The 27,515-nt window shown below is 41.1% G+C and overlaps 2 protein-coding genes and 1 non-coding gene across 3 annotated transcripts; 1 reads left to right on the forward strand and 2 right to left on the reverse strand.

Annotated features, from left to right (window-relative positions):
- Window positions 1-120: 120 nt before the first annotated feature.
- Window positions 121-7,736, reverse strand: loxa (lysyl oxidase a). Its single transcript, XM_004538182.5, has 7 exons — window positions 6,865-7,736; window positions 6,452-6,560; window positions 5,861-5,992; window positions 4,231-4,387; window positions 1,026-1,121; window positions 806-921; window positions 121-688 (listed from the first exon to the last, which is right to left on the reverse strand). Exons 1-7 carry the CDS (start codon window positions 7,481-7,483, stop codon window positions 682-684), a joined length of 1,236 nt encoding a protein of 411 aa, XP_004538239.3. The 5' UTR covers window positions 7,484-7,736; the 3' UTR covers window positions 121-681.
- A 4,264-nt stretch (window positions 7,737-12,000) lies between these two features.
- trnad-guc (transfer RNA aspartic acid (anticodon GUC)) lies at window positions 12,001-12,072 on the forward strand. The gene has a single exon. It is a non-coding gene; the product is annotated as a tRNA-Asp (tRNA).
- A 9,125-nt stretch (window positions 12,073-21,197) lies between these two features.
- Window positions 21,198-27,224, reverse strand: mpx (myeloid-specific peroxidase). Its single transcript, XM_004538181.2, has 16 exons — window positions 27,104-27,224; window positions 26,899-26,964; window positions 26,711-26,798; window positions 26,364-26,539; window positions 26,046-26,178; window positions 25,507-25,636; window positions 25,202-25,408; window positions 24,748-25,105; window positions 24,414-24,574; window positions 24,073-24,331; window positions 23,813-23,983; window positions 23,478-23,715; window positions 23,050-23,261; window positions 22,893-22,921; window positions 22,286-22,435; window positions 21,198-21,957 (listed from the first exon to the last, which is right to left on the reverse strand). The coding sequence occupies exons 2-16, from the start codon at window positions 26,960-26,962 to the stop codon at window positions 21,949-21,951; spliced, it is 2,385 nt and encodes a 794-aa protein (XP_004538238.2). The 5' UTR covers window positions 26,963-26,964; window positions 27,104-27,224; the 3' UTR covers window positions 21,198-21,948.
- Window positions 27,225-27,515: the final 291 nt, after the last annotated feature.

Below are 27,515 nucleotides of genomic sequence, written 5' to 3' on the forward strand. Positions count from 1 at the left end.
TTTTCAGAAATTTTATCCAGTTTTAAAAAAAGAATCAGTGGCTTAATCAAAGACAATAACATATACATACATGTTGGAAACAAAGTCACCACGATCACAATAATCAGCCTAAAACTTCGATACAATATTACAGTTTTATTCAAGTAAGTTTCAACAAAAGCTCTTGCGTAAAGAGAGTTTCATCTGCTGCATATAAATATATTTTCCTTTAAACAACTGGGTTCAATATAACATTGTGATATACATGATTTATGCTGCGATTTTTCTCTTTTAGGCTCATGTTTTTCTGGATTTTATTTCTTCTAACAAGTGGCAGTAAAAGGCAAGCATACAGTACAATCCAACAGAAATGAGCTATGAAAAATACCCCCCCCCCCCCAAAAGAAAAGCAAAAAAACAAAGCTGAGGTTATATGATTTTCATTAAGGAGAAAAAACAAAGATTTCTTTTCCCACACAAGCAAAGAAAAATTCAACTTTATCTGCTGCTATAATAATCAGATGATTCCTACTTGTTCTTTCCTAAATTGGGAGTGATTACATTTTAAAGTGAATGCATGTCTTAAGAAAACAAAAAACCCTGTTTTTTTCTTTTATCTATGTTGCTTTATATGCTTTCATGTGCAGTCCTCTTCTTTGTCATTTACACAGCCGCTGAGCCGCTGTGGATGACTGTCGTTCTTTAATATCTAAAAAAGTGAACACGTAAATAGTTTCTGTGTGAAAATCTTAATAAAAACAAATTAACCGATGGAGACAGTGAGAAATATTAGGACTAAAAGTGTCACCTCAGACATCGTACTTACGTTGACATGTGACAACCTGACACGTAGGCATAGTTGCCCGTGTAGCGAACATCACAGCGCACAATATTGTTGCTGTAGTCCGATTCTGGAACCTGGTAGTAAGGATTTACACTGATCTGTGGACAATATGGTTAAAGATCTGTTAGTAAAAGAAGAAATATTGATAAATGAAACTCTTTTAAAGGTGCTTTGGGAGGAAGTCGTGGTATTTCTAACAAACCTTCAGGACATAGTTGCCAGGTTTCACATCTGTGATGTCAATCCACTGGCAGTCGATGTCTGCGTTGTAGGTATCATAACATCCCGGGCTCAGGCCCTGCGCGTTGGACAGCATCCATATAAAAAAAATATAAGCAAACTTTTACATGCAAAAAAACAAAACAGTACTTGATTTCAACCTGTTTTTCCCGTCATTATATAAAAAGAACGTTTTTGGTTTAATCCTGGAGGTGATTTTGGATCCAATGTCAACAAGAAGAGAGACCAAAATACAAGTTAAAATTACGAAAAAAAAACTGATGGAAAATTAGTCAACGTGCTGAAAAACTGACCACAGACGGTCATGCAGGTGAATCATCAGGAGAGACAGGAAATCATTAAATCACCATAAGAACTGGCTCATGCAGAAAGGAAATTCTAAAGCTGTTCTCTCAAACGCAGGAGCCTCGGGAAAACAGCAGAGCTTGTTTATGAAGCCCAACTCTCCTTTTTAGACACTTAAGAAACCAAATCATACGTCAGATTCTTCAGAATCTAAATGAATCAGAGGTACTGAAGTCTGGGAGCTCACATACAGGGAGTGCAGAATTATTAGGCAAGTTGTATTTTTGAGGAATAATTTTATTATTGAACAACAACCATGTTCTCAATGAACCCAAAAAACTCATTAATATCAAAGCTGAATGTTTTTGGAAGTAGTTTGTAGTTTTAGCTATTTTAGGGGGATATCTGTGTGTGCAGGTGACTATTACTGTGCATAATTATTAGGCAACTCAACAAAAAACAAATATATACCCATTTCAATTATTTATTTTTACCAGTGACACCAATATAACATCTCCACATTCACAAATATACATTTCTGACATTCAAAAACAAAACAAAAACAAATCAGCGACCAATATAGCCACCTTTCTTTGCAAGGACACTCAAAAGCCTGCCATCCATGGATTCTGTCAGTGTCTTGATCTGTTCACCATCAACATTGCGTGCAGCAGCAACCACAGCCTCCCAGACACTGTTCAGAGAGGTGTACTGTTTTCCCTCCTTGTAAATCTCACATTTGATGATGGACCACAGGTTCTCAATGGGGTTCAGATCAGGTGAACAAGGTGGCCATGTCATTAGTTTTTCTTCTTTTATACCCTTTCTTGCCAGCCACGCTGTGGAGTACTTGGACGCGTGTGATGGAGCATTGTCCTGCATGAAAATCATGTTTTTCTTGAAGGATGCAGACTTCTTCCTGTACCACTGCTTGAAGAAGGTGTCTTCCAGAAACTGGCAGTAGGACTGGGAGTTGAGCTTGTCTCCATCCTCAACCCGAAAAGGCCCCACAAGCTCATCTTTGATGATACCAGCCCAAACCAGTACTCCACCTCCACCTTGCTGGCGTCTGAGTCGGACTGGAGCTCTCTGCCCTTTACCAATCCAGCCACGGGCCCATCCATCTGGCCCATCAAGACTCACTCTCATTTCATCAGTCCATAAAACCTTAGAAAAACCAGTCTTGAGATATTTCTTGGCCCAGTCTTGACGTTTCAGCTTGTGTGTCTTGTTCAGTGGTGGTCGTCTTTCAGCCTTTCTTACCTTGGCCATGTCTCTGAGTATTGCACACCTTGTACTTTTGGGCACTCCAGTGATGTTGCAGCTCTGAAATATGGCCAAACTGGTGGCAAGTGGCATCTTGGCAGCTGCACGCTTGACTTTTCTCAGTTCATGGGCAGTTATTTTGCGCATTGGTTTTTCCACACGCTTCTTGCGACCCTGTTGACTATTTTGAATGAAACGCTTGATTGTTCGATGATCACGCTTCAGAAGCTTTGCAATTTTGAGACTGCTGCATCCCTCTGCAAGATATCTCACTATTTTTGACTTTTCTGAGCCTGTCAAGTCCTTCTTTTGACCCATTTTGCCAAAGGAAAGGGCGTTGCCTAATAATTATGCACACCTGATATAGGGTGTTGATGTCATTAGACCACACCCCTTCTCATTACAGAGATGCACATCACCTAATATGCTTAATTGTTAGTAGGCTTTCGAGCCTATACAGCTTGGAGTAAGACAACATGCATGAAGAGGATGATGTGGACAAAATACTCATTTGCCTAATAATTCTGCACTCCCTGTATATGTCTCTTATAAATGCAATCTGCCAAGGACTTACAAAAAAACCTTTTCAAACTGAATTGTGCTGTACTGGGATACTTGAGTATAACAGATCTATTGTTAGTGTGATTTCCTATAAAAATGAAGCTCCCACCAAAAAAGTAATCCATGAAATTCAAGTCAAAAATAAAAACTATGGTTTCTACAGAGGTATTTAGTAAGTGAGCTTGTAAAGCAGTAGCTAGTTGCAAAATTCAAACTTTTTCCAACTTTGTTCTAACAGGAGCTAACTGGATAAATTTAGTACACTGTGGCAAAAAGAGGCAGCCAAAACAAGTTGTTTACACAGTGAACTTGTTAGGAAACAGCTGTACATCTGGCAGATAAAGCATGAACGTTTGAGCTGTGTTTCTACTAAATGCTAACCAACGCTTTCTGAGCAGCTTAACCTGGATTCATCTTTAAAAGGCGGCAGCAGACGACTTCTCTGTCTACAGAACGATCTCTTTACAGAAGACAGCTAAACAGCTGATATGTGTGTTTGTATCCTGAGTGAACTCAGTGAGGAGTTTATGGACTCAGCCGCTAGTTTCAGATACACACACAGTTACACACTTCTCTAAAAGATGTTGCCACAGCAGATGGCAGCGCATCAGCGATCTGCCAAATTTTTACACCAGATGCACTTTCTCATGCAACCCCTAAGGGATTTGTGTCTATTAATGGTCTCAAATAGGGGATTTTTTACATGTTAGGCGAACATGTAAACCACTGCACATGAAAGTAGCTTCCCCTCACTCATCACACAGTTTTCAGAAAACTAAGAAGGCAACACCCAATACGCTCAAACTAAGGCTTCAGAATGAGGCTTCTTAAATCGTAATGTTGGTTGTCATGGTAGCTAGTACATATTTTACATGTAGTTCATGAACCTGAAAGACTCTGAAGTGCTTAAATGTGCTGATGGTCACCTTTCTCCTTCCTCTGTGGATGTATCACCACGTATAACACCTTTCACGTATGCGCAATCTTGTCATGTGACCCTTTTCAAAGTAAGGCACAACCTTTACAGTTACATTTACAGCACTTATCTCTGAGACCTGAGTATGTGAGGTGCAGGCATATCGCCTGTAGTATCCATAGTCACAGGAAGTGTCCTCCAAGCAGAAGCTGGCCTTGTGGCCTTCTGCCACTGACCGCTGAGTGGTGGCATCCAGCAGATCGTAGTGGCTGAACTCATCCATGCTGTGGTAGTGCCTGTGGATCAGCAGCACAGTGACAGCAACTGAAGAAACAAGTCATTAAACTCAGTGAACTTCGCATCAGTGTGAAGTTTTCAAAGGTTTTCATTCATGAGCCAATAAACGCAGACTAATATGTCAAATACATTTGGATCAAAAGGCTTCAAGTCACAGTGACTAAAACTATATTTTATTCGTCATGTAGACGGTTATAGGAATAAGCATCTGGTTCACCTCCAGTATCAGGAAGAAAGAGTTCGTTCAATGAAACAAAAGCAATCTGGTTTTTAACATCAGCTGACTTTCAAAACACGGAAAAATATCTATAGAGTCTACATAAATGGTTTCCTGGCTCTCTGTCAAAAGTGCTCCATCTTGGGGAGTCGCTCAGAGGACCGCTTGCTTCACAGCATAACTATGGACTGAGGTAGTTTTTCTGGAAACACCAGTCACATTTCTGTAAGTTCAAACATGGGACAAAAATACTAGCAGGTTTTCTTTTGGGCATAATATCCTCGTCATACAGCTTTAATGACTTTGCAGATGTAAATGAATGAAATGTTTAATTAGGCTACTCTAGATTTAGATTGAAAAGACAGGCTCTTTGTGTCTTAATGTTGAGCTTGAAAAAACAGAAGATTTCCTCTTCAAATGCCTAAAGATACAGCTAAAACTTGTGTTGAGATGTTGTTCCAGATATCAAATCTCTGCAAAAATATAAAAACAGCCAAAAGTAACACAGCTGTGGTTCAACAGGGGGTGCCATACCACAACTGCAGACTGCAACAGACAACCAGTAATTCTGGTAGCATCTCCTGAAAAACACTTTTAATGTCCAAACACCGCCCCTGTTCTTTAAATCATAGTCTTGATAAACATCAGCCTGGAAGTAGAAGAAGAAATGTCGATGGAATGATGGATGGACTGAGACGTGACTTTCCAAAGCTTCTCACTTCACACTCAGGGCAGAATTCCCAGACTGAGTTTAGAGCTGGTTTTTGTTCATTTAAATGTCTTTTTAAAAGTCCCTCCTAAGTTCATGTATTTATATATTAATACACTCAGTATGTTTGATATTTCAGCTGCAGAGATATTTTAGCATGCAGAGTCAAGCTGAGATGTACTGTAAATGCATCCAAACACCCATTTTTTTCTGAGACTTTCATTAATATTTGAATATTTTCTGGATCAAACCACTTTTCATTCCCCCCCCCCCCCCCCCCGCAGTATCTGGAGAAACAATCATCTCAAGCTCTCAAGCTTTTCTATACATGTGTGTCTTTTTCTTTTTTTTTTGGTTCTTTGGGTTTATGGAAACCTCATATACCTGGAAAAACTGCAGTGCAGACACCTTAACAATTGTCTCGTGGAGACAAAAAGGAGCACATAAAGTCAGTTTGGGGTGTCAGTTTAATGCAACGACATGTCACAGAGACTCTTTGTCTGAGTGACGATGAGGTGGACAGCACTGGCATGACATTATACTCACTGGTGACAGCTGTGCCACTCCCAGGAGTAACGTGGCCTGTTGGGGAGGAAGTCTGCGGTGCCCTGGTTCTTGACTTTCTGAGGAAACCTCAGCAGCATGCGGCTATCGTAGTCTCGTGCTCTATAGGCGGAACTGTAGACAGGATACAAAGATAAAAAGATTTTAACCCCCCCAAAAACACTATTATAGGTGGACACAGTGATGTCACTAAGATTTGTTTTCCCTGCTACATACCCTCTTCTGAGTTGAGCCAGTTCATGTGTAAATGGTGGGTGGAAATTTTTTTTTAAAAGGCAAAGTGGTTGTTTGGGTTAGTTTTCAATAATGTGTTTACCATTCAGGCTTTCTCTCCCAGAGGAGGCTATGATTAAACTTTTACAGAAATCCTCCACACCACCCCCTCTGCACCATCAGCGGCAGGATTTGGTTAATTTTACCTCATCTCATGCTCCCACTGGGCAGCTTTCACCCGCAAACACTTTAAAGTGGTTGTTATGGCTGAGAACTCTCTGAATCACACTCAAAAGCGGGTGCGCTTTTTTCTTTCACTTTTTTTTTTCTCCTCGTGGACCAGTCCTGACAGCAGTCTACCTTGACAAACAATTTTCTTCAGCCGCACATCTCAGGTTGTACATCGGGACTCTCTGGACGTAGGCCGAGGCTTGGATGTAGTATGGGTCAGGAACCAGATCAGGGAGACCTACAATACACCACATAATGATGACACATAATCTCCATTATAATGCAATAAAAACAGATCAACAAGTAGGAAATTTTTCACACATAAAAAGCAAAAAATGCTGAAATTTAGAGGCAAAAGAGGCACTAATTGACAAACTGGTTACTTGAGTGACTGTTTTTGATATGAAACATGCTTCCATCTTATGTTTTAATGTTAATATTTTGATATAGTAGCTATTCATATAGTTCCCTGCTCCACTCTGTGTTTAACAACTATCTTTCTGCTAATTTAAATGTCTTAAGGGCACTTTTCCCATTCTTACCGTACTGATGATACCTTGTGCCATATCCGGGTCTCGCTCTCTCCCTTGGTCTCTCGTAAACGTCATAGTAATTGTAATATGGATTATCGGTGTCAATGGACTTGTAGGGATCGTATGGATCGTCTCCCACCATCATGTCTTCTCTCCTGACATCGACCTGCTCTTGGGTATCATTTACTCTCCGGCTCCTCTGCGTCCCTGTGCGCTCACCGGGACGCGCTTGGTGATGCTGGCGGTGTTCCTGGCCTCTCACGAGCCTCTGGATCGGCAGCGGGAGGCTGCGCTGGCCCTGCGGGTTGGAGGCCGGCCGGGGAGGCTGCTGCTGGGCCACCGGTTGTCTCTGGGTGTCCGCATCCCGGATGATTGTGACAGGTCGCTCCTGCACTCGCTCCTGCGTTGCGCCCCTGCGTCTGGCCGGCTGATACTCAGACCCTTGGCTTAGAATGCTAAATATCTTGCCGTTGTGTGACCACTGTAGCGTCTGCCGGAGGGCCCCTCTTTGGTCATTCCCTTGCTGTGTTCCCGGATTCCTTTGAGACTGAGCAGCCTGCAGGGTGAAAACAAATAAATAGACCCAGGAGTATGCGTAAAGCGGTGTGCCAAACACGCGCAATCCCATTGTGCACACGGTTAAAGGAAACGGTGACAAAGCGACTGTTATAACGAGGTTGTCTTTGACTCAGTTATCCTTCATTTATGTCTGAAGGATACTCCGTGAACAGTGAGGAAAAGCTAAGTTTCAGTGTATCCGTGTAAACTCATAACGCTCTGCTGCAGATGCGCTCTGTGAGACGACGGCGATGATGATGACGAGGAGGAGGAGTTCAGCATTTAGAGTTGCTGGTTCTGTTGCACAATCTAGTGCTGCTGCTCATATAACAACTGGAAGTGCTATCGTGCCCAGCCAAGAGTGTTTGATAACTGCTCAGTCTGGCAAATTTAACAGCAGTAAAACCTTTTTTCTTCAGCACAAAGAGGAAACACGTATGTCTGTGCATCACACAGACACAGCAGCAGACGAAAGCTTTTTTTGTGAATCCATTTCGTTTTAGTCATGATGAATAATATGTCCCATTTCTTTGAAATGTCTCTATACTGTCTCCATTCCTTTCTTTTTCCAGCCAGATTTATAAAAAGTCATGATAAACTTTTGTCCTGACTGTTGGATGAACTCCCAAACATACACCCTGCAACACCCTGTGCCAAAACTTTATTCACTCATCCATTATTTTTCTTTCATAGGAGAATTTCAAACCTAAACATGACTCTTTGATGGCCATGCAACACTTTCTGGGAAACCATCTGCCACATATCCACCCTCCAACCTCAACCCTAGCTTCACTGGAGCTTTGCTGAAAACGTGAAACACACATCACATGCAAAATTTTTTTGCAAAAGTCACAATTAGTCTGTCCCGAGGAACCTCTAGTGATACTTGATATCTGCTTGACTGTCTGGCAGCTGACTGCTAAACTCTGTTCTTCTGCTGATAAATCCAAATCATTTGCTGCAGTCTAGTCAAATCACTGCCCTGGTGGTGACACCAGATGTATAATGCATATGTTGAGAAACTTAATCCACGGTTCTTTCTTTCTCTCTCTCTCTCGCAAACGAGGAAGTTTTTTCTAGCATCTACACAATTGACCGCAGGAAGCCTGCTGCTAAACCACAGTAAACGGTCACAAGGATTTTACAGCTTCTCAAATCGCAAAGTTTTATGAGAACAACCGACTTAAAGGGAAAGAATCTGGATTGTATTAGATTATATATGCTTCCAACATGTACGAATGCAATATATCTTTAAAAACACAAAATTCACAAGCAAGCAAAGTAGCTGCACGACACATCTTGATTCATTTTAGTCAAGTTGTGAGGAAAAAGGGAAAAAAAGAGCATTAAAAAAGAATTAGACCTCATGTGACACACGGCTGTTTAATGAATACGGGAAAAAATAAAAACAAATTTTCTGTATCACAGATCATTTGGTGTCTTATTGCTAGCAGATGACTCCAAACAATACTGCATTTTATTTCTCTAAACAGTACCTGAAAAAGTTACCTGACAGGAAAATTCTACACCTGTACTTATTTTCTTTGATTTAGTTCTAGTTCTTGATGGGTTTTAAATCTGTGTCTGAAAATTAGGCAAAAAAAAAAAAAAAATGTTGCTGAAACTGAAATCTGTGCCTGGGAGTTACCTTCAGCTGTGGAGTTAAGTGCCGGTCATTAGTGTCACAAAAAAATGGTAATAACACTATTTAGAACATTTAACCTTTATTTCAGTTCACACACAGTTTGAAAGTGAGCACCAACACTGGAGCAGCTTATGGTTGTTATTTTGGGGGTTCTGGGTTTTCCTCAAGGTTGTGTCATTGATGATGATGATGATGATGGGGGTAATTTAAATTTCTTGTTTTCTCTTTCTTTTTTCATCCCCAAATGACTTGTGTTACTTGTTGGAGGAGTTAAGCACTATGCAAATCTTCAACCTTTACAGGGTGTTTTACATATTCACCATAAAAGTAACAAAAAAAGCCCTTATACACACTTTTCCTCTGCCCATTTTAAGGCTGTGAAATTTCCAATTTTCCAATCACTTTTTGGATGACAACACCAGGTTGTTTTTAAACTTCACAACCCATCTCATTAGGATCTTTTGAGCAGTGACACATTTTCTTCTTCTTCTTTCAGCTGCTCCCTTTAAGAGACCCGGAGAGGGTCATCAGCCTCCATCTCTCCATGTTACTACCATGCTCCTCTGTCACACTAACTCTCTGCATTGTCCTCCCTCACTACATCAATGAATCTTTGCTGTGGTCTCCCTCTTTTCCTTCTTCTTGGCACCTCCATATTCACCGTTAAGGGGTGATCGTGGCTCAAGAGTTGGGAGGTCGCCTTGTAATTGGAAGGTTGCCGGTTTGAGCCCCGGCTTCGACAGCCTCGGTCGTTGTGTCCTTGGGCAAGACACTTCACCGTTTGCCTACTGGTGGTGGTCAGAGGGCCCAGTGGCGGGAGTGTCCGGCAGCCTCGCCTCTGTCACTGCGCCCCAGGGTGGCTGCGGCTACAATGTAGCTTACCATCACCAGTGTGTGAATGTGTGTGTGAATGGGTGGATGACTGGATGTGTAAAGTGCTTTAGGGTCCTTAGGGACTAGTAAAGCGCTATACAAATACAGGCCATTTACCATTTCCAATATCTCCACTATCCTCTGCACATGTACAGGCCATCTCTCTGACTTTGTCTGCTTGAACCGAGCTGGGCATCTGATCTTGTCCATTCTCAATGGAAATGTTCACACCTTCAGCTCGGCCTCCTCTTTTTATGTCACTGCCACCATCTCCAAACCATACATCACAGCAGGTCTCACTGCCACCTTGTAAACCTTCCCTTTCACTCACCCTTTTCAACACTTGTCTCCACCCTGCCTGCACTCTCTTATTTACCTCTCTTGTGCTTTGTCTGTTGCTTTGGATTACCACTGGTATTTGAACTCGCCTGCCTTCACTACATCTACTCCTTGCAGCTTCACTTTTCCATCTGCTTCCCTCTCATTCACACACATGTATTCTGTCTTGTTGTACTGACTTTTATTCCTCTTCTCCCCCAACTTCTCCAGGCTCGTTACTACCTGGTCCCTATTTTCACTACAGATCACTATATCGTCTGTGAACATCATAGTCCACGGAGCCTCCTGCCTGACCTCAGCTGTTACCCTGTCCATCACACTAACTTAAAAGGAAACTCTAGCAGTTTTCTGTACCAAGGTTTGTAACCAGATTTGGTTATAACACTTTACAAAGTAACACATTACTGTAATTACATTACATTTTTCAATAACTCAGTCAGGGACTGTACTAAATTCAGCAATCACATTATAGCTACAATTATGTCGTTATTTGGGTTACAAAAGTTCTTCAGTTGTCTGCATCCCAGGTGGACAGAACGATAGAAACATCTAACATATATCTTCCTGTTCACTTGCTACAATTAGCTGATGTTAGTGCGTGTGCAGGAGGAGGGCAAATGGTGGCGGTCTTCAAGAGTGGAGACATGCACTTTACTTTTATTTTTATTGCACAAAAGACAAGAGGACGTTAATAAACTGAAAACTGCGTCCAGGAGAGAAACTACTGCATTAAACTGCTAACACAGCGTCAACTCTTTGCAACCATCTGCGCAGACAGCATGTTAGCTAACGCTAAGCTAGCAGAGAACCCAGAGTGATGATGAAGCAGAGTGTGGACCCCAGCCCTGCAGCCAGGCCCTGAACTTAAAAAGGTAACAAAGGCAGTGATGAACAGTTAAGCTTACAGCCGCCGTTTCTACCTTTTCAGGTGAAACACTGTACTAATAACAGTAAAGCTTATTTGTGCTGGTTTCCATCTTTGCTTGTTTACATACCTAAATTACATACCTAAATTCTAAAAGAAATATTGCATATGTGTCCTCATTAGGATTAGAGGGTTGTGTTGGTTTGTGGGACTGTAGACTACTGTTTGCATTTTTAGTAATATTAACGAGTATTTACAGGACGTTATTTAACTTATCTAGTCGTTATAATGTATTGCACTGCATCAAGGTGTCACTATATCACAAAGCTGCTTTTTAAATCAAATTAAAACATTTAAAAAGATGAAACAATACTATGTAGGTACTCTTTTAAGCATTGCACTCGAATTAATACAAATAAATGCGTATGTGATTTACAACAATAATATTGCGGTTTCGGTGCATCCATGCTGCACTCTGTTTGGATTTATTAAAAACACTGATGTCAAGCTACACACTTTTTTACATTTTTATGCTGGTTATAAATCATCTAGCTCACATAAAAAACATTTTAGTAGGACTCGTTCTTCTGGAGAAGTGGCAGCTTTCCAGTTTCTTGATAGCAGTTTGCACATGTGCCTCCGATGGCTTGGTGAATTTAGTCAGCCATAGTTAGCAACGTAATAACCAGAATCATAGTACAGTGGTAATGATTCGAACTCAGATTCTTTATGAAAATGAAGACACGTAGAAAGGATTCGAACCGTGGTCACATTCTTTTCACAGCAAAAAGGCGCCGCTTGGGAAGGAAACAACTCCTCGTTGACACACATAGCATTGCAATGCGGCTACTAGCTTAACAGCTAATCCTCGTTAGTATAGTGGTTAGTATCCCCGCCTGTCACGCGGGAGACCGGGGTTCGATTCCCCGACGGGGAGGCTCTTTTTTTTCTTCTTCTTCTTTTTTTAAACTATATATATGAGAAATTAACTTAGCACCATCAGTTTTATTTTAAAAACCAAATCAAAACAGGCTTTAGAGAAGATTAAATAAACACAAGTAAATAAAAAAAAAAACACAGTAAATGAAGATTAGATGTGTGACTAAATACGAAATAAAGCCAAATTATAACCAAACTATATAACGGTCCATGGCTGATCTAAACTACCATTAACCAGCCCCGTTGCTAGCCATCTTGTTCTTCCCTATATTAAGTTATGAATATTTGACCTAACATTTCAAGAGTGTTAAAAACAAATTTGACAAAAATTTCTGAATTAAATGTCAAATAAAATAAGTAAAGAGAAAAATAGATGCTAAAAATACTTTATAGGCTAAAAATGGGCTCGATTTAATGGTAGAGTAAACTGATTGAATCATACTGTAAATTACAGTTAAGCCAGCTGTATTGTTCTTGGATAATGACAGACACACATCATCTCGCTGTTGGAGGGAGGTTTAAGCTTGTGCAAACTGTGAGTCAGAGCCAGTTACAAGAGCTTGAAAAAGTATATTGACCTTGTAGTGAATCTGTTGATCTAAAGGTACATGTGGATACAGAAGAAGGTCCCAAAGTCTAATTTATCCAGTTGATACATGGAACCTGGCTTCGCAATAATCAGGATTAAAAAACGATGGCCTTAAATGATAGAAAAGCAAACTCTTATGAAAAAGCTGCAACAGCAATATAATCCACTGCTGTTGCGCAACTGTTTTCTGTCTTCAGTTTGTCTTCTAGATGCTGTCTAACCATTTGAATTTGAACTATTTGGGATCTTTTCCAGAATAAATCTGCTATTAAAGCCCGCCTTTTAGCCAAGACATGATTGTGCTGTTGCTTTTAGGATGACTAACATACATTCTGCATAACAACAGTTATTCCAAAGAGTGAAAACTTTGTACACGTGTTCCCGGGTTGCCTCCTCCTCCCTTCCTTGGAACACCGGAGAGACAGCCAGAACCAGCTGTACTAGGTCACTGATGTATTTCGTTCATATTTCATTGAAATTTCTTCTCTCTCCCTCCTTCGAGGGCAGCGCAGCGTTCGCTCACACAGCTTGGAGACACATCTGCAAGGAATTAACCCAGTTCTTTTGTCCACGTCGCTGGAATTCACCCCGGTTCCTGACTTTTTGGGCACTCATTTGAGCTAAAAGAATTTGACAAAAAATCCGCGTCTGGGATGCAGAATATGGAGGAGGGGACAGACTCCTGCATAATAACACCACTGTGTAAAACACAAAAAAGACACTTTCATAATGCTAAATTTATCAAAAATCAGCACCAGTTTTCAGTGCCATCATTGACTCAACATCTGTACTTATGTCTGATTCTTTTTTATAAGAAGCTACTAGTATGATGTAATCCCCACAGAGGTACTTTGGGACTTAAAGAAGTCCTTAAAACATGTTTAAAATCCAGGTTCAGCTTTATAATGAATATAACTTTCTTAAATGTCTCCTGGATTTAGTTTCATGACATCCTGGTGATCTCATCGCAGTGAAAGAGGACCACACACACACACACACACACACACACACACACACACACACACACACACACACACACACACACACATTAAATTAAAGCCTACTTCCTCTCTTCTGCGTCCAGGATTCCAACCTTCAGTCCCACAACAGTTTGCTTCTCCTGATCACAGATTTGTACACTCTCAGATTTACACTCAGGCTTCCCCTCCTCCCTCATCGAATAAAGCTCAGCTCAGACCTCTATGACAGAAACAGACAATTCAAATATTTTCTCCTCTCTCATAAATGGTGGGTTTCCATTACTGTTGGAGCACCCAAGCTGGGGCTTGCACTACACACACACACAAACACACACAGTCTGGTGGACTACGTGGCAATCTGCACATACACTGACGTTTTTGTAACCGGGAGGAGGAGGAGGAAGAGGAGTGCTTTATCAAGACAGAACCAAGCAAACTTTACATTATGCAGTGACTCGTGCTGATTTATATTTCTCACTCCCAGTATCTGCTTTTATTTTATTTCTGAAGGGATCTGTTTGTTCAATCACACAACAAGAAACAGCTGTTTCTAATAATCCTGCAAGTTATCGTTTGGCGAATACACTGAAACTGCACTTTTATCAACATCCCTGATCTGACTTTAACCGGGACTCGGGCAAAGGTGGAGACTTTGCTATTGAAATAATGTGATTTAGCTTTTTTTTTTGTAAATTTTGCTTTGCCTTGTTTTTGTCAACTAACACCCAAAGAAAACAACTCTCTCATTAGCTGCTAATAGTTCACTATTTCCGCAAGGTAATTGCTAACCACACTGTTTGGTACTGAGCAGATGGGATATGGTTGGTTTTCAGACCCTTTAACTGAAAACTATGGGAGCAGTGAAAGTGAACCAGAACAGTAAAGTTGGGTTGTGAGGAGGATGCCAAGGCATCAGATGAAAAGCAGTAAAGTAAAGCTGGGTGCAGCCACAGTGGGGGTGAGATAACTGTCTGTGGAGAAAGCTTCCACTTTGCAATCATAGTCTAGTAAACCACTATTCATCCACCTTCGTACTGTTTACATGTCATTTATCAAGAAAGAGAAGGCTAAGTTCATTTAATGGACGTCTTTGCTTAATTTGGCTGAAGTTTGAGGGTTTCCTGAGCAATAAAGCATCAGAAAATCAGGAATAAATGCACTGCTGAACTTTGAACATGGTGCCACAAGTCAGAAAGTTGTGAGTGTAAATCTTGGTCCCTCGTCCCTGTACAGGTTTGCATGTTTCTTCCCACGCTCACCCCTCTTTCCTCTGTATACTCCATTTTCCTCCCGCAGTGAGAACACATGCCGCCCAGGTGGGCTGGAAAACATGCAGTAAGCTAAACACAGGTGTAAGTCTTACCAAGTAAGTGTTAGCCCGTCTGTCATTTCCATCACATCCAGCTCATGATGGCAGGTTAGACTTCTGTAATACCTTTACAATGACAAAACCAAATCAATAAATCGGCAAATAAACAAACACGTTATTTTTCTCATTCATACTTAAGTTTAAGCTTTTCACCTGTCAACATAAGCAACCAGCAGGAGATCATTTGCTATGCCGCGGATTTGCTTTGACTTTCATAAAGGGGTTTGGTTTGCACAAACTAGTGCAAACCACCTAAAAGAGTGGTTTTTGAGAATTAAGTTAAAAACCAAAACAGAATCTGTACAATTCTAGTGAGTTTGAAGGTCAGTATTTGGTGTGACTACCTCTATTCTTCAGCACAGTCTGAACTCTCTTAGGCAGCTTTCTTAAAATTTCTTAAAGTAGTCTTTCAGGAATAGTTCGCCAGGCTTCTTAAAGGAAAATCAAAGTCCTTCTTTGTATATTGGCTGCCTTTCGTTCTGTTCTCTGTCAAATATGATCCCACTCTGCTACAATATTGTAGAGGTTTGGACTCTGGGGAGGCCAGTCCATGACTCATAGCATAGTTCCACTGTGTGTGTTTCTATCCAGGCATGCTTTTATTGCATCCATAGTGTGTTGGGGATTCTTGTCAGGCTGAAAATGAAGCTGTTAACAATCAGATGCCCAAACACCCCTTGCTGAAATGAAATGAAATCCAAACCATTACAGAGCCTCCACTCACACTCACTGTTGTACCTCTCTCCCAACTGCCTCCATACATACTGACAACAATATTGGAAAGAAGTTGTAAGTTTGGATTCATCCCTCTATAAGACTGTTTCCACTGACTTTCAGTCCAGTTCTTGTGTAATGTGGGATACCTCAGCCTTTTCTCCCCTCCTTAACCATGGCTTCTTGACAGACATCTTTCCACCGAGACCTTTTGTGATGAAGCATAAGTGAACAGTAGATGGATCAATTGACGAGCCAGATACATTTCTCAGGTCCTGTGTCTGATTTTTCTGTGGATTTCTTATGGATATTAGTTTTAGATACTATTCACCTGTTGTAGACAGTGTTTTTAGGACTGCTACTTCTTTTTTTGTCCTCCACTTGTCTACTTTCCTTAAAATTTTAAGGAAACACTCTACACCAGCGGTCCCCAACCCCCGGGCCTCGGACCGGTCCGTGAGTCGTTTGGTACCGGGCCACGAGAGTTGAGGCTCAGGTGTGAAATGTGTGGTTTTCAGGGTTTTTATCGGTTTTCAGCGTTATTTTGTTATTGTTTTTATTGTTAACTCGGTTTTCCTGGGTCTTTTCATGTGTGTTATGAACAAATCTTCTTTTTTTCGGTACCGGTACTAGTTTTATTTTGTTGTATTTATCCGCGACACCTTAAAGGCCGGCCCGTGAAAATATTGTGGGGCGTAAACCGGTCCGTGGCGCAAAAAAGGTTGGAGACCGCTGCTCTACACTATATCGAGATATGTCAAGTTTTCAGCTAATTGCTCTTTGGGAATCAAAACTGTGTTATTAGATTCAGCTATAGAAATGGGAACAAATGATCTGTGTCTAAAGAAAATTTTCTAAAGATACAAATTAAAATTAGTTCTTTGCTATGTGTAGACAAAATATTGATTTATCCCTCGAGTTAGTGGCCTTTTTATGTTTAAACGATTCATAGGTCAGTATTAATTGACATAACAAACAAAAAGCATATTCCTCTGAAAAAGACCAAGTATGTGGACTGGACTGAAAATGAGTAAAAAAGCAGTAAAAAAAGAAGCAAAACAATGAAAAAAACTTTGGAAGAACTTCAAAAAGTCTGAACAACTATTGCTCAAGACCACTTTCCAATACAATCTGGCTCCTATGAAACAACAACAAAAACAAATGAGAGGTGTCTTATCAATTTGGCCATTTCTATAAATCGGCAGGTACAGATACATATGGATTCGTGCTTTGAAGGTCTGAATGTCACTTAAGGTGATGATTTTGTTTAGAAAGAAGGATGGCTCCACCTACAGGTCACAAACAGTAAAAGCACAATCACATCAATTAGATTGCTGAAATTAAACTTGACTACACTTTTTTTTATTACAATCTGCAGAGGTGAGAAGTAACGAAGTACAAATATTTTGTGACTGTACTTAAGTAGAAAACCTGGGTATTTATTTTTCTGACAACTTTTTACTTTTACTCTCTGCATTTTTAAACAACTCTGTACTTTCTGCTCCTTACATTTTTAAAACAGGCTCATTACTTTAACACATTTGAGGGGAGGGGAGTTGTTATTCCTCGCCATTGCTGGCCTTCAAGCATCATAACGATTTGAGCCTAAACTGTCTGCCATAGTCAGACGTTAAAGTGGGCTGTTTTTTTTTTTTTTTTAGCACACTTTTAGCACAGTTTGTTGCTAGCTAAAGCAGTGTTTCCCAACCACTGTGCCAGGTTGGAGGAAGGTTGGAGGTTCGATCCCTGGCTCCTCCAGTCTGCATGCCAAGTATCCTTGGGCAAGATACTAACCCCAAGTTGCTCTCCGATGCATCCATCGAAGTATGAATGTGTGTAAATGTGGTTAGACAGCACTCAGTTTAGAGTCAGTGCTTGTGAGGATTGGGTGAATGTGGCATGTTGTATACAGCGCTTTGAGTAATCTGGAGAGTAGAAAAGCGCTATATAAGAATCAGTCCATTTACCTGATTACAGTTTTTTCTGATTGCTTAAGCACATTTTTTGTAACTATTGGCTAATTTTGCAAAACTCTTCACACAAATAAGAAAACCTGTCACCCAATCATCAAAACATTGTAGTTCTCTTGCAAAAGCAAACACAGCTAGATTAACTCTTCCCACCTTCGTAAAAATGGTGTTTCCGTATCAAACAGTACACACAAGCCATCATCCACTAAGCACACAATGCGCCAACTGCACACTGATGGTATGAATACAAAACACATCTGGCCTTTGCTTTCTCTGTGCACAAGGTAGGCCATGTCAGTTTGAGCTCATACTTCTGTCATAGATCCATAAGCATAGAGGGATCCAAACTTCAAGTACTGGTGTTTATTCAAACACATCAAAACAAACACAAGTGTTTATTTCCAAGTATAGGATTATTTGCAATCGCCATAATGACTATATGGGTTACTTGGTCTGCAGTGAACATGCTTCCTCTGCCCCCAGCATCTGGTCATCTAGCAATTCTGTAAAGTAACAATTTCAGTATTTTTACATCAATGGTATTGGTGTGTTTCTCATTGGCATATGGCAGTGCTACAAATCTTTGTGCGAAGTGACTGTACTAACCGATTCTCATTTCAAGATGTCCTTATGGTACTTGCTACAGTGTAGCGGCTCGAGTTAGGCTGGACCCGTTGGCCAGCTACCCTCAGGGTCATTCCACGGTTGATTACATGGTCCACTATTGTAGCTCTGATGTCATCAGCAATTCTATTTCTTACTCTTCCTACCCTTCCTCTCCCCCCTCCTCATCTTCCTCTCCCCCCTCCTCGTCTTCCTCTTGCTCCTCCTTGTCCTTGTCGTCCTCTTCATCCTACTTCTTCACCTCCACGTCCTCTTCCTCGGCCTCCTCTACTTCTCACTCTTTCTGCTCCCTCCATTGTACTCCGCACACACAGCTTACCTGTATTGTAGTGCTTAGGCTGATTGCAAAGTGAACGAATTATCTAAAAAAGTTTTCACATGTGAAAGTGTGCCAGACAGTTGGCAAATTAGTGTTAATGATAGCCATACATGTGTATACTTTTGCTAGGAGTGTGTTGGAAATTTGGTAATTGAGTGTTGTGCAGTGAATTGTGCCTACAGTTTTGCAAAGTGTGTGTTACAAAATTGCAAACTGAGTGCAAAGCAGTTTTTGTGCTTTTAGTTTTGCAGACTCAGTGAGTGGTTTTGCTATAAGTCTGAATAGTTTTAGAGATTGTGCTACAGGAATCACAGTTAGGGTTTAAGCATTCAGAAAAAACTGTAAGCATTCAGAAAAAACTGTAGTACTCTAAATCAGGAGTCTCCAATCCCAGTCCACGAGGGCCGTGTCCCTGTAGGTTTTAGATCTCACCCTGGGTCAACACACCTGAATCACATGATTAGCTCATTACCAGGCCTCTGGAGAACTTCAAGACGGTTATTTATCCATTTAAATCAGCTGTGATGGCTCAAGGACACATCTAAAACCTGCAGGGACACCGGCTCTCGTGGACTGGGATTGGGGACCCCTGCTCTAAATGATCGGCCTGAGTAACGGACAGAACAATTGCATCTCTTCCACTAGAGGGCAGTACAACTACCTGCTCTAATTACAGTTTTTTCTGATTGCTTTATTAAACCCTAACTGTGATTCCTGTAGCACAATCTCTAAAACTATTCAGACTTATGGCAAAACCACTCACTGAGTTTGCAAAACTAAAAGCACAAAAACTGCTTTGCACTCAGTTTGCAATTTTGTAACACACACTTTGCAAAACTGTAGGCACAATTCACTGCACAACACTCAATTACCAAATTTCCAACACACTCCTAGCAAAAGTATACACATGTATGGCTATCATTAACACTAATTTGCCAACTGTCTGGCACACTTTCACATGTGAAAACTTTTTTAGATAATTCGTTCACTTTGCAATCAGCCTAAGCACTATAATACAGGTAAGCTGTGTGTGCGGAGTACAATGGAGGGAGCAGAAAGAGTGAGAAGTAGAGGAGGCCGAGGAAGAGGACGTGGAGGTGAAGAAGTAGGATGAAGAGGACGACAAGGACAAGGAGGAGCAAGAGGAAGACGAGGAGGGGGGAGAGGAAGATGAGGAGGGGGGAGAGGAAGGGTAGGAAGAGTAAGAAATAGAATTGCTGATGACATCAGAGCTACAATAGTGGACCATGTAATCAACCGTGGAATGACCCTGAGGGTAGCTGGCCAACGGGTCCAGCCTAACTCGAGCCGCTACACTGTAGCAAGTACCATAAGGACATCTTGAAATGAGAATCGGTTAGTACAGTCACTTCGCACAAAGATTTGTAGCACTGCCATATGCCAATGAGAAACACACCAATACCATTGATGTAAAAATACTGAAATTGTTACTTTACAGAATTGCTAGATGACCAGATGCTGGGGGCAGAGGAAGCATGTTCACTGCAGACCAAGTAACCCATATAGTCATTATGGCGATTGCAAATAATCCTATACTTGGAAATAAACACTTGTGTTTGTTTTGATGTGTTTGAATAAACACCAGTACTTGAAGTTTGGATCCCTCTATGCTTATGGATCTATGACAGAAGTATGAGCTCAAACTGACATAGCCTACCTTGTGCACAGAGAAAGCAAAAGCCAGATGTGTTTTGTATTCATACCATCAGTGTGCAGTTGGCGCATTGTGTGCTTAGTAGATGATGGCTTGTGTGTACTGTTTGATACGGAAACACCATTTTTACGAAGGTGTGAAGAGTTAATCTAGCTGTGTTTGCTTTTGCAAGAGAACTACAATGTTTTGATGATTGGGTGACAGGTTTTCTTATTTGTGTGAAGAGTTTTGCAAAATTAGCCAATAGTTACAAAAAATGTGCTTAAGCAATCAGAAAAAACTGTAAATGGGTTGCCAACCGCCAGTAAAACAAGAAAACGAAGAAGAAATTACATAATATTCATGCTGTGAGACAACGCAGCAATAGATAAATATTTGAAAAAAAAAGTAGTCAATCTGACATGGGTCCTGAGCATGAGTAATGGTCAGTAGTGGTCAGAAAACAATAAAGGTATACTGGGGACAAACCGAGCCAACTCCGCTATGCCTGGTGGAGGGAAAAAATTATCAATATGCTTTTTGTGACATTTTTGTTTGGTGGTGTGATTTTTCTAATGTGAAATATATGCCGAATTGCTGAATTAAGTTGTGTATATCCACAAAGAACCAGCTCCAGTAGGCAGGTATCCTGGCTTGACTTTATTTATTTGGCTCCGATTTAATAGTTTGCATTAAGATTTTGTGTTACTGTAATACTTCATCTTTACTTGTGAGCAGTAAACATGCTGAGTTGATTTAAAACACTGAGGAAAAAACATCGTGTGAAACCTGGAGGAATAATAATTAAGTAAACTGTCTTGAGAATTTATACTTCACACAATAAATAATTAGGCTCTTGCTGGAGCCAACAGTTGGAGACACAAAGAGCACACTGTTTATTGCAGCTCAGGTTTTTTTTTTTTTATTGAATGCAAAATGCAACATAAAATAGACAAGTCCATGAAAAGCAGATAAAGCAAAATATATAACATTTTCAAGGTATGCTTACATCTCATCTGTGCATAAAATCTTCGTAATAGCACTAGTAAATCCCATCATCAAATCTGATAAAATATTAATTTTGGTACGATAAACTGCATACTGTAACAGAGTTGGACATATCTGCTGAAATCACATATCACACTCATACAGCTGATTGCTAAAATTCAAATAATATGTTAATCTCGCACAATAATATAAAATGTAGTTGTACAATGTGCCCTAACCTAGCCATACAGAAAAAAAGCAGTATGTCCTCCACAATAATGCTCAATATTTACGACCTGATTAACGTAAAGCAAAGTGCAGAGTAATGATAACAGATCCAAAGACAGACAGACAGTGTGAAGTTCAGTGTGTCAGACAGTGAAGAGCAGACTTTTTAGTTAAGTGCCATGTCTCTCAATGACCAACGCTGAACACCCTGATAGACCTTCAAAATGTACAGCAGCAGCTTGGCCTACACTTTCTGCACTGATGAAGCTAAACCCATAGACACCAGGGATAATGCATGTAGAAAGGGCTGTCTGTGCACTCCAGTGGGTTTGTTTGTTGTACATGAGCTAATGGGAACAAGTGATTCTCTCTGGATATGGATGTACTCATTCAGGCAAGAATGATGGAGGTCAAGGTGGGTCTCTGGGGCCATTGTAGCTCTACTGGAACTAAAGAGAAACAAAAATGTAAATCACTTCAGAATATTGTAAACACATTAAATATTGCACACTTTTAATTTTTCACAATTCCACCTCTCACATTATTTGGGAGACATTTTCACCCTCAAGGTCAAAACTAAGCACTTAGGTTAGAAATGGGAACAAATTTCTAACTTCATGTCTGCTACAGTAAACAGCTGTTTTGTCTTGGGTCTGTAGGATATTAGATTTTATATTATTTCAATATTTTGAGCTATTTAGAAAACATTTAGTATTGTTAATTGGATGGAAAATAATGATCTGACAGCAGCACAGTAAGATAAAGGGAGATATATACCTCATTGCCTTGCACGTCGTCTGTGACCCCATTGAGTCGCAGGTCGTCTGTGACCTCATTGGCCTCCAGGTCTTCAACGACCCCATCGTCCTGGAGGTCTTCGATGACCTCATTGCCCTGCAGGTCCTGACTTTGCACCCCGTTCAGAACCTATATAAAAAGAAATTTCCAAATTTTAATAAAAAAATGCACAAATTAGTAAATAATAAATGGTTTTTAAGTTTTTGTGTACCAGCTTTAGCAAGATGTGAAGCAAATAGATACTTTCATTACACTTTCTACTCAATTTGAGCACTAAAAATGCTTTCTCAAGCCTCATTCATTCAATCATACAAGGGCTTTTTTCCTAAGGACCTTTAACCTCACTGACACAGTATGGACACTGCATGGACGGATCGGGGTGTGAGTGTGTGGAGATAAAGCCAAAAGTGTGCTTAGGTGCACACTCAGTGTGAATGTGGACTTCAGTATCTTGCCTAAGCACACTTTGACATGCAGTTCAGTGGAAGAAGGGATTAAATGACCTTCCCATCTGAGCCACAAGATATGTAAATAGGTGTTGTGCTTTTATATTGTGACTAGCAATTAGTTAGTGATGAATACTCACGTCTGCTTCATTGAGTGGAAAACAGTTGCCTGAAAGATCAAACACCACATTTGTTATTTAAAATTTGACAGAAGATGTAAAATAGTTGCATTAAACTACCGTGGGTGAAAAATCAGTGTGATTTTGGTGCTGAGTGTTTGTTCTAGTGCTGTCTCACCTAAGCCGCAGCGTCTCTCCCGCCAAGCATCCAGATTCAGACGAGGCGCCGCTGTGCATGCCGTGAGCCGGTTGCGTGCTGATGTGACACTGAAGACATCACGGGTGACAGATTGAATCCCAGTGTTTTGACAGATAATAGAGGACAGTGTCACACGAGACAGAGCTGCTCTCTGTTGTGGGGTGAAGACACCTGGGTTCTCGTACCACAGCCTGAGAATTTTTCACCAAGTGGAGGAAGGAAGAGATTAGTGTCAACAGAATCTATATCTTAAATGATATACTGATGTCAATAAAAATAATATAAATAAACATGCATTAGCAAAGTTTCAGATTTTCTGTTTTCAGACATGATGTATAAATTATAAACGCCATAACTCTAAACTCCACATCCAACACTGTTTTGCAAGCATCCATACCCATACAGACCTGTCACCCTGGCGAATCCTTTGGAACTGGGTTGCGATGAGGCAAGCAAACAGAGGCCCGACACGGCCACCCTCGGCAAATGGCTCTGCAACGCCTCCGAGCCAAACATCAATGTTGTCGGGGGTTCCATAGAGCTCCAGCAGCTTGCGGGCCAGGTTGTTGTTGTTCAGCACCCTACCCAGCTCTTCTTGATTCTTGGGCTGAGACAGACCACAGAACCTCCGCCAGGCGTTGTAGCCTTAAGGAGAAAAATACATAAAGTTAGCACAGATGAGAACAATTCTGAGATGATGAAATGCTAGAAAGAAAAACCTAAAAGTGAATAAGGGATGTACCAGGGATGCCGTGGTCACGTGCCCGCTGCATGTTGAGAGAACCGAGGTCCAAGGATATATGCTGTACAAACTGGAACAGCTTGTCTCTCAGAGCGGTCACCATCATGTGATCCTGGGTGTTTAGTTTAGCGGGACTGCCAAACAAACCACGCAGCAGAGGGTCAATTCCACCTGGAAATAAAAGAGAAAAAGATTAGGCTGACAGTTTAAGACAGAGGATAAAAAGAAAATTCAACACAAGTTTTCTTCATGCAACTCACCCTCGAAAGCGATTCTCCAGGGTGTGAAGAAGGCTTTAAACAAGGGTACACTAGGGAACTGAGGGTGATCCCGGAAGTTTGTATCCAGGCGGAACATAATTGGCTGAACAGCTAAGTGGGCGAAGCGGTAAGCTGCGGTTGCAAAGACGTTGGAGATGCTGGGGTCAACGGCGGGATTATAGCCGGGGTAGCGGCCAAGCTGTCTGCGCATTGCATTGGTGCCAACGATGTGCGGCAGATAGTCTCTGAACACAAACAACTGAGAGAGACGGAGAGCTTTAATTTGAGTAAATATGAGCAAATGTTGGCGAATATAAAAGCTGATTCTGAAGTTTAGCTACCTGTGTGTAAGCACCCATGATCTTGCGGGCCTCTTGGTAGAGCGTCTCGCTGTCCCAGTGGGGGTTTATCCTCTTCAGTGCACGAGCAAGGCGGTTATGCTCACGCAAAAACAATGTGTGAAGGGAGGTCAGACCGATGTTTTCATCCACACGGGCATCACCTTATGAACAGAAAGAAAACAAACATCAATACTGTTCATCTCCTGCTTAGACTGTACATTTAGAGCAGTTTAATGGATTAGTAATAACTGAGCAGCCACTTCTGGCATTAAAAAATAAAACCAAAGTGCAACTAAGTGCAGTTCCTTTAATGATTGCTTGAGAAATTACTAACCTGCAATGAAACAAGGAATCTCCCTGGCGTTTGTATCGTTGGTGACTCTTTTGCGAGTAGCGCACATTTGCACCTGGAGACTGTGGAAGGGCAGCAGCTCACGCCCGTTGTCTCTGAACTCTGTGTTTACTCGCAACAGGCCGCCATCGTCAGTGAGATTGCGAAGAGTTAGAGCGAGCTTATCTTCAGAGCCATACACCTGGCTGAGATCGAGGAAGGCTGTCAGCGCGTTGACCTGCTCTCTCCTGTTCGTCTCACCACCAAAATTTAAGGCACTGTATCCTGTGCCGCAAGCCGGGGCGGATCTGAACGCAGGGATGCACTGAGAGAAGGATAAGCGAGAGTCGCCGGGAGGAAGCTGTTCATAGACAAGAAAACATGGGTGAAAAAAACTGCTGGTCATGGATACCGAAAACAACATGCCACTGTTTGGTTTCGTGCGTCAGACACTAACCGGGATGGGAATGCATGGCTCGGTGTGCTCACAGCTCTCGTCACAGTTCACCCCGTTGCTAAAGGAACGGATGCTGGGTGAGAAGGGTGTGAAGGTGAGATCATGGTCGTTCCACTGGCCAAACAAGGTCACCATGTGAGAGTACACGGTATCATTGCTTATGCCTGCGTCTCCTGTGCTTAGGATGTTGTTGGACACCTGTCGCACCTGAGAGTAAAGAAAGTAAGAATGCACAATTCTGGTATAAAAACTAGTAAATACATCCATTAAATTTAAAATTAAAGTCTGATATGTGTGCGTCCTACCAGTGGGAGCAAGAAGTTGTTGAATTTCCGGGTCCTGTTCCATCCTTTGGGTTCGGAGATGCCGTCGTCATACTCAGCAGGCAGCCAACGGGTGAAGGGGGTGTTGGAAGCACCGAGACGTGGGTTCTTTCTAAAAGTAAACAAGAAACACCCATGTTTGGAAACACCACTTGAGAAACTCCAAGGGAAGTGTACACATCTTTTGCTATAGAAGGTCTCAAATTTTTAGGTGTATTGCGTAAGGATTTCCTTTGAATTTAGACTCTAGTTGGTCTCAAAATCAACTAATTCCACACAAAATCTTTTCATTTTTTCTAGGAATTATGACATAAATTACCCACCCACCCCCTATCCCCAGCAACACATTATTATCCATGAAATCAAAAAATTAAAATAGGCTACATGATGAATAATGCAGTATTTTTCTTGTCGAAAATGAGAATGGTTTTATATTTTATGTTTGAAATGCACAATGGTGTGCGTTGTTGCATATGCATAAAAGAAGTGCTACAGAGGTTAAAGTAGAAAGTTTCTCTTACAGGTTGTTGCACACGCTGGTGATTGTGCGGTACTTGATGAGGTTCGGTGTGGTGACGCACTGCGGAGCTTTGACTCGAGCGGCACATCCAGTTATTTCAGCAAGTTTTTGCAGATCTTCGGGTTTGAGCAAATCTGGAAAATGTGACAGAAACAGTTAAGTGAGTGCAACTTTGTCACCTTCACAAGTCTAATAGTTAATTATATTAAGAGAGAATTGAGTCTTGCATCATGAAACACTAAAGATTCTCAACTCCAGCCAGTAAAAGTTGCCGCAAAGATTGTGTGTGTTGCCTTTGTGTGGGCGCTGCATGTCTAACCTGTTGCATTGAGTGAGCGCTTGTGCACATGATGCACTTTCTCCTGCACAAGACGGATGGTTTGCGCCATGTAGTCCGCAGATCTCACCGCAGAGCGTGTGTCACCTCGGGGTTGCTTCAGGAGACGAAGAGCATCGTGAGGACTCACCACATCCCTGCGGACTCGTCTCAGACTCCTGGAGGGAAAAAAGTCACACAGTTGGAGAAAAAGGTGCATTTCTTCTTCTTCTTTTTTTTCCCGAACTGATAAATTATGGCATTACTACTGGCTTAAAAACCAGTTGAAAAGCATTTTACTGCGTAGGTATGTGGGTTACTTTAAAAGAAAGCCTATGAGATTAACTCACTCTTCTCTGGAGTACTTGTATGCATCATCCACAATTTTCCTTGCTTCTTCAAAAGATCGCTGAAGAAAAGGACTGCCAAGATATTCTTCTGCAGACAAAGAAAATTAACAATCTTATGACATGACTGGGGGAAAAAAATATCAGGTGAGGATGAATATTAGTGACAAAACAGCAGCGTGAAGACTTACTTGCTGGTTTAAGCTCAGCGGGCACCAGGCAGATGCCCAGCATAAGCAGGACAGAAAAATGCATTTCTGAAACAAACATTTAATCAGAATCCAGTTAAAAACACAACAACAAACAAACAAAGTAACAAAAAACGTTTTTTTTATTATTATTTTTTAAATTTGGTGTCACATAAAAATATCTAAGAAAGAAAAAACATTTTGTTACCTGTGAAGGTTTCAGATGCTCTCTCAGGGCTTCAGATGCTCTTTGAAAGCTGGTGGTAGTGATGCTGTCTCACATTTTCACCCTTTTTATACTCTGTGGGAGGCCAGAGGCCTCGCCCCCATAGATAGAGCAGGTACAGATACCGTCAGTAAAGAGCTCTTCCTTGTTCCTTCTATATGTGTTGAAGGAAATGCTTTGTTTTTATCTCATCAGTTACTGCTTCTGGTCAACTGATAGGACTGACAATAATTTTTGGGAAACAATATAAATATTTTGGCATGCGTACCACTTCGGGTGGTTGTCATCATGGCAACAGCAGAGGAAAAAAATATTAATATTTGTAATTTCATTTAGGGATTTAAATAAAATTATTTATCTTCTTTTTCAGTTTTATTTAAATGCTTTCTGTCAT

The sequence above is a fragment of the Maylandia zebra genome, linkage group LG7 (genome assembly GCF_041146795.1).
Source record: "Maylandia zebra isolate NMK-2024a linkage group LG7, Mzebra_GT3a, whole genome shotgun sequence".
Classification (NCBI taxonomy): Eukaryota; Metazoa; Chordata; class Actinopteri; order Cichliformes; family Cichlidae; genus Maylandia; species Maylandia zebra.

Bases quoted from the DNA above. Each gene is read 5' to 3' on its own strand.
- loxa (XM_004538182.5), bottom strand. From the start codon at position 7,483: ATGGGATTGCGCGTGTTTGGCACACCGCTTTACGCATACTCCTGGGTC. The intron at 4,388-5,860 runs GTGAGTATAATG...GCTGATCCACAG, and splicing joins GAGTGGCACAGCTGTCACCA to GCACTACCACAGCATGGATG. The intron at 922-1,025 runs GTTTGTTAGAAA...TATTGTCCACAG, and splicing joins CTGGCAACTATGTCCTGAAG to ATCAGTGTAAATCCTTACTA.
- mpx (XM_004538181.2), bottom strand. From the start codon at position 26,962: ATGCATTTTTCTGTCCTGCTTATGCTGGGCATCTGCCTGGTGCCCGCT. The intron at 25,637-26,045 runs GTAAGAGAAACT...GTTTACTTTTAG, and splicing joins ACCAGCGTGTGCAACAACCT to AAAGAACCCACGTCTCGGTG. The intron at 23,716-23,812 runs GTACATCCCTTA...TTTCTCCTTAAG, and splicing joins ACGTGACCACGGCATCCCTG to GCTACAACGCCTGGCGGAGG.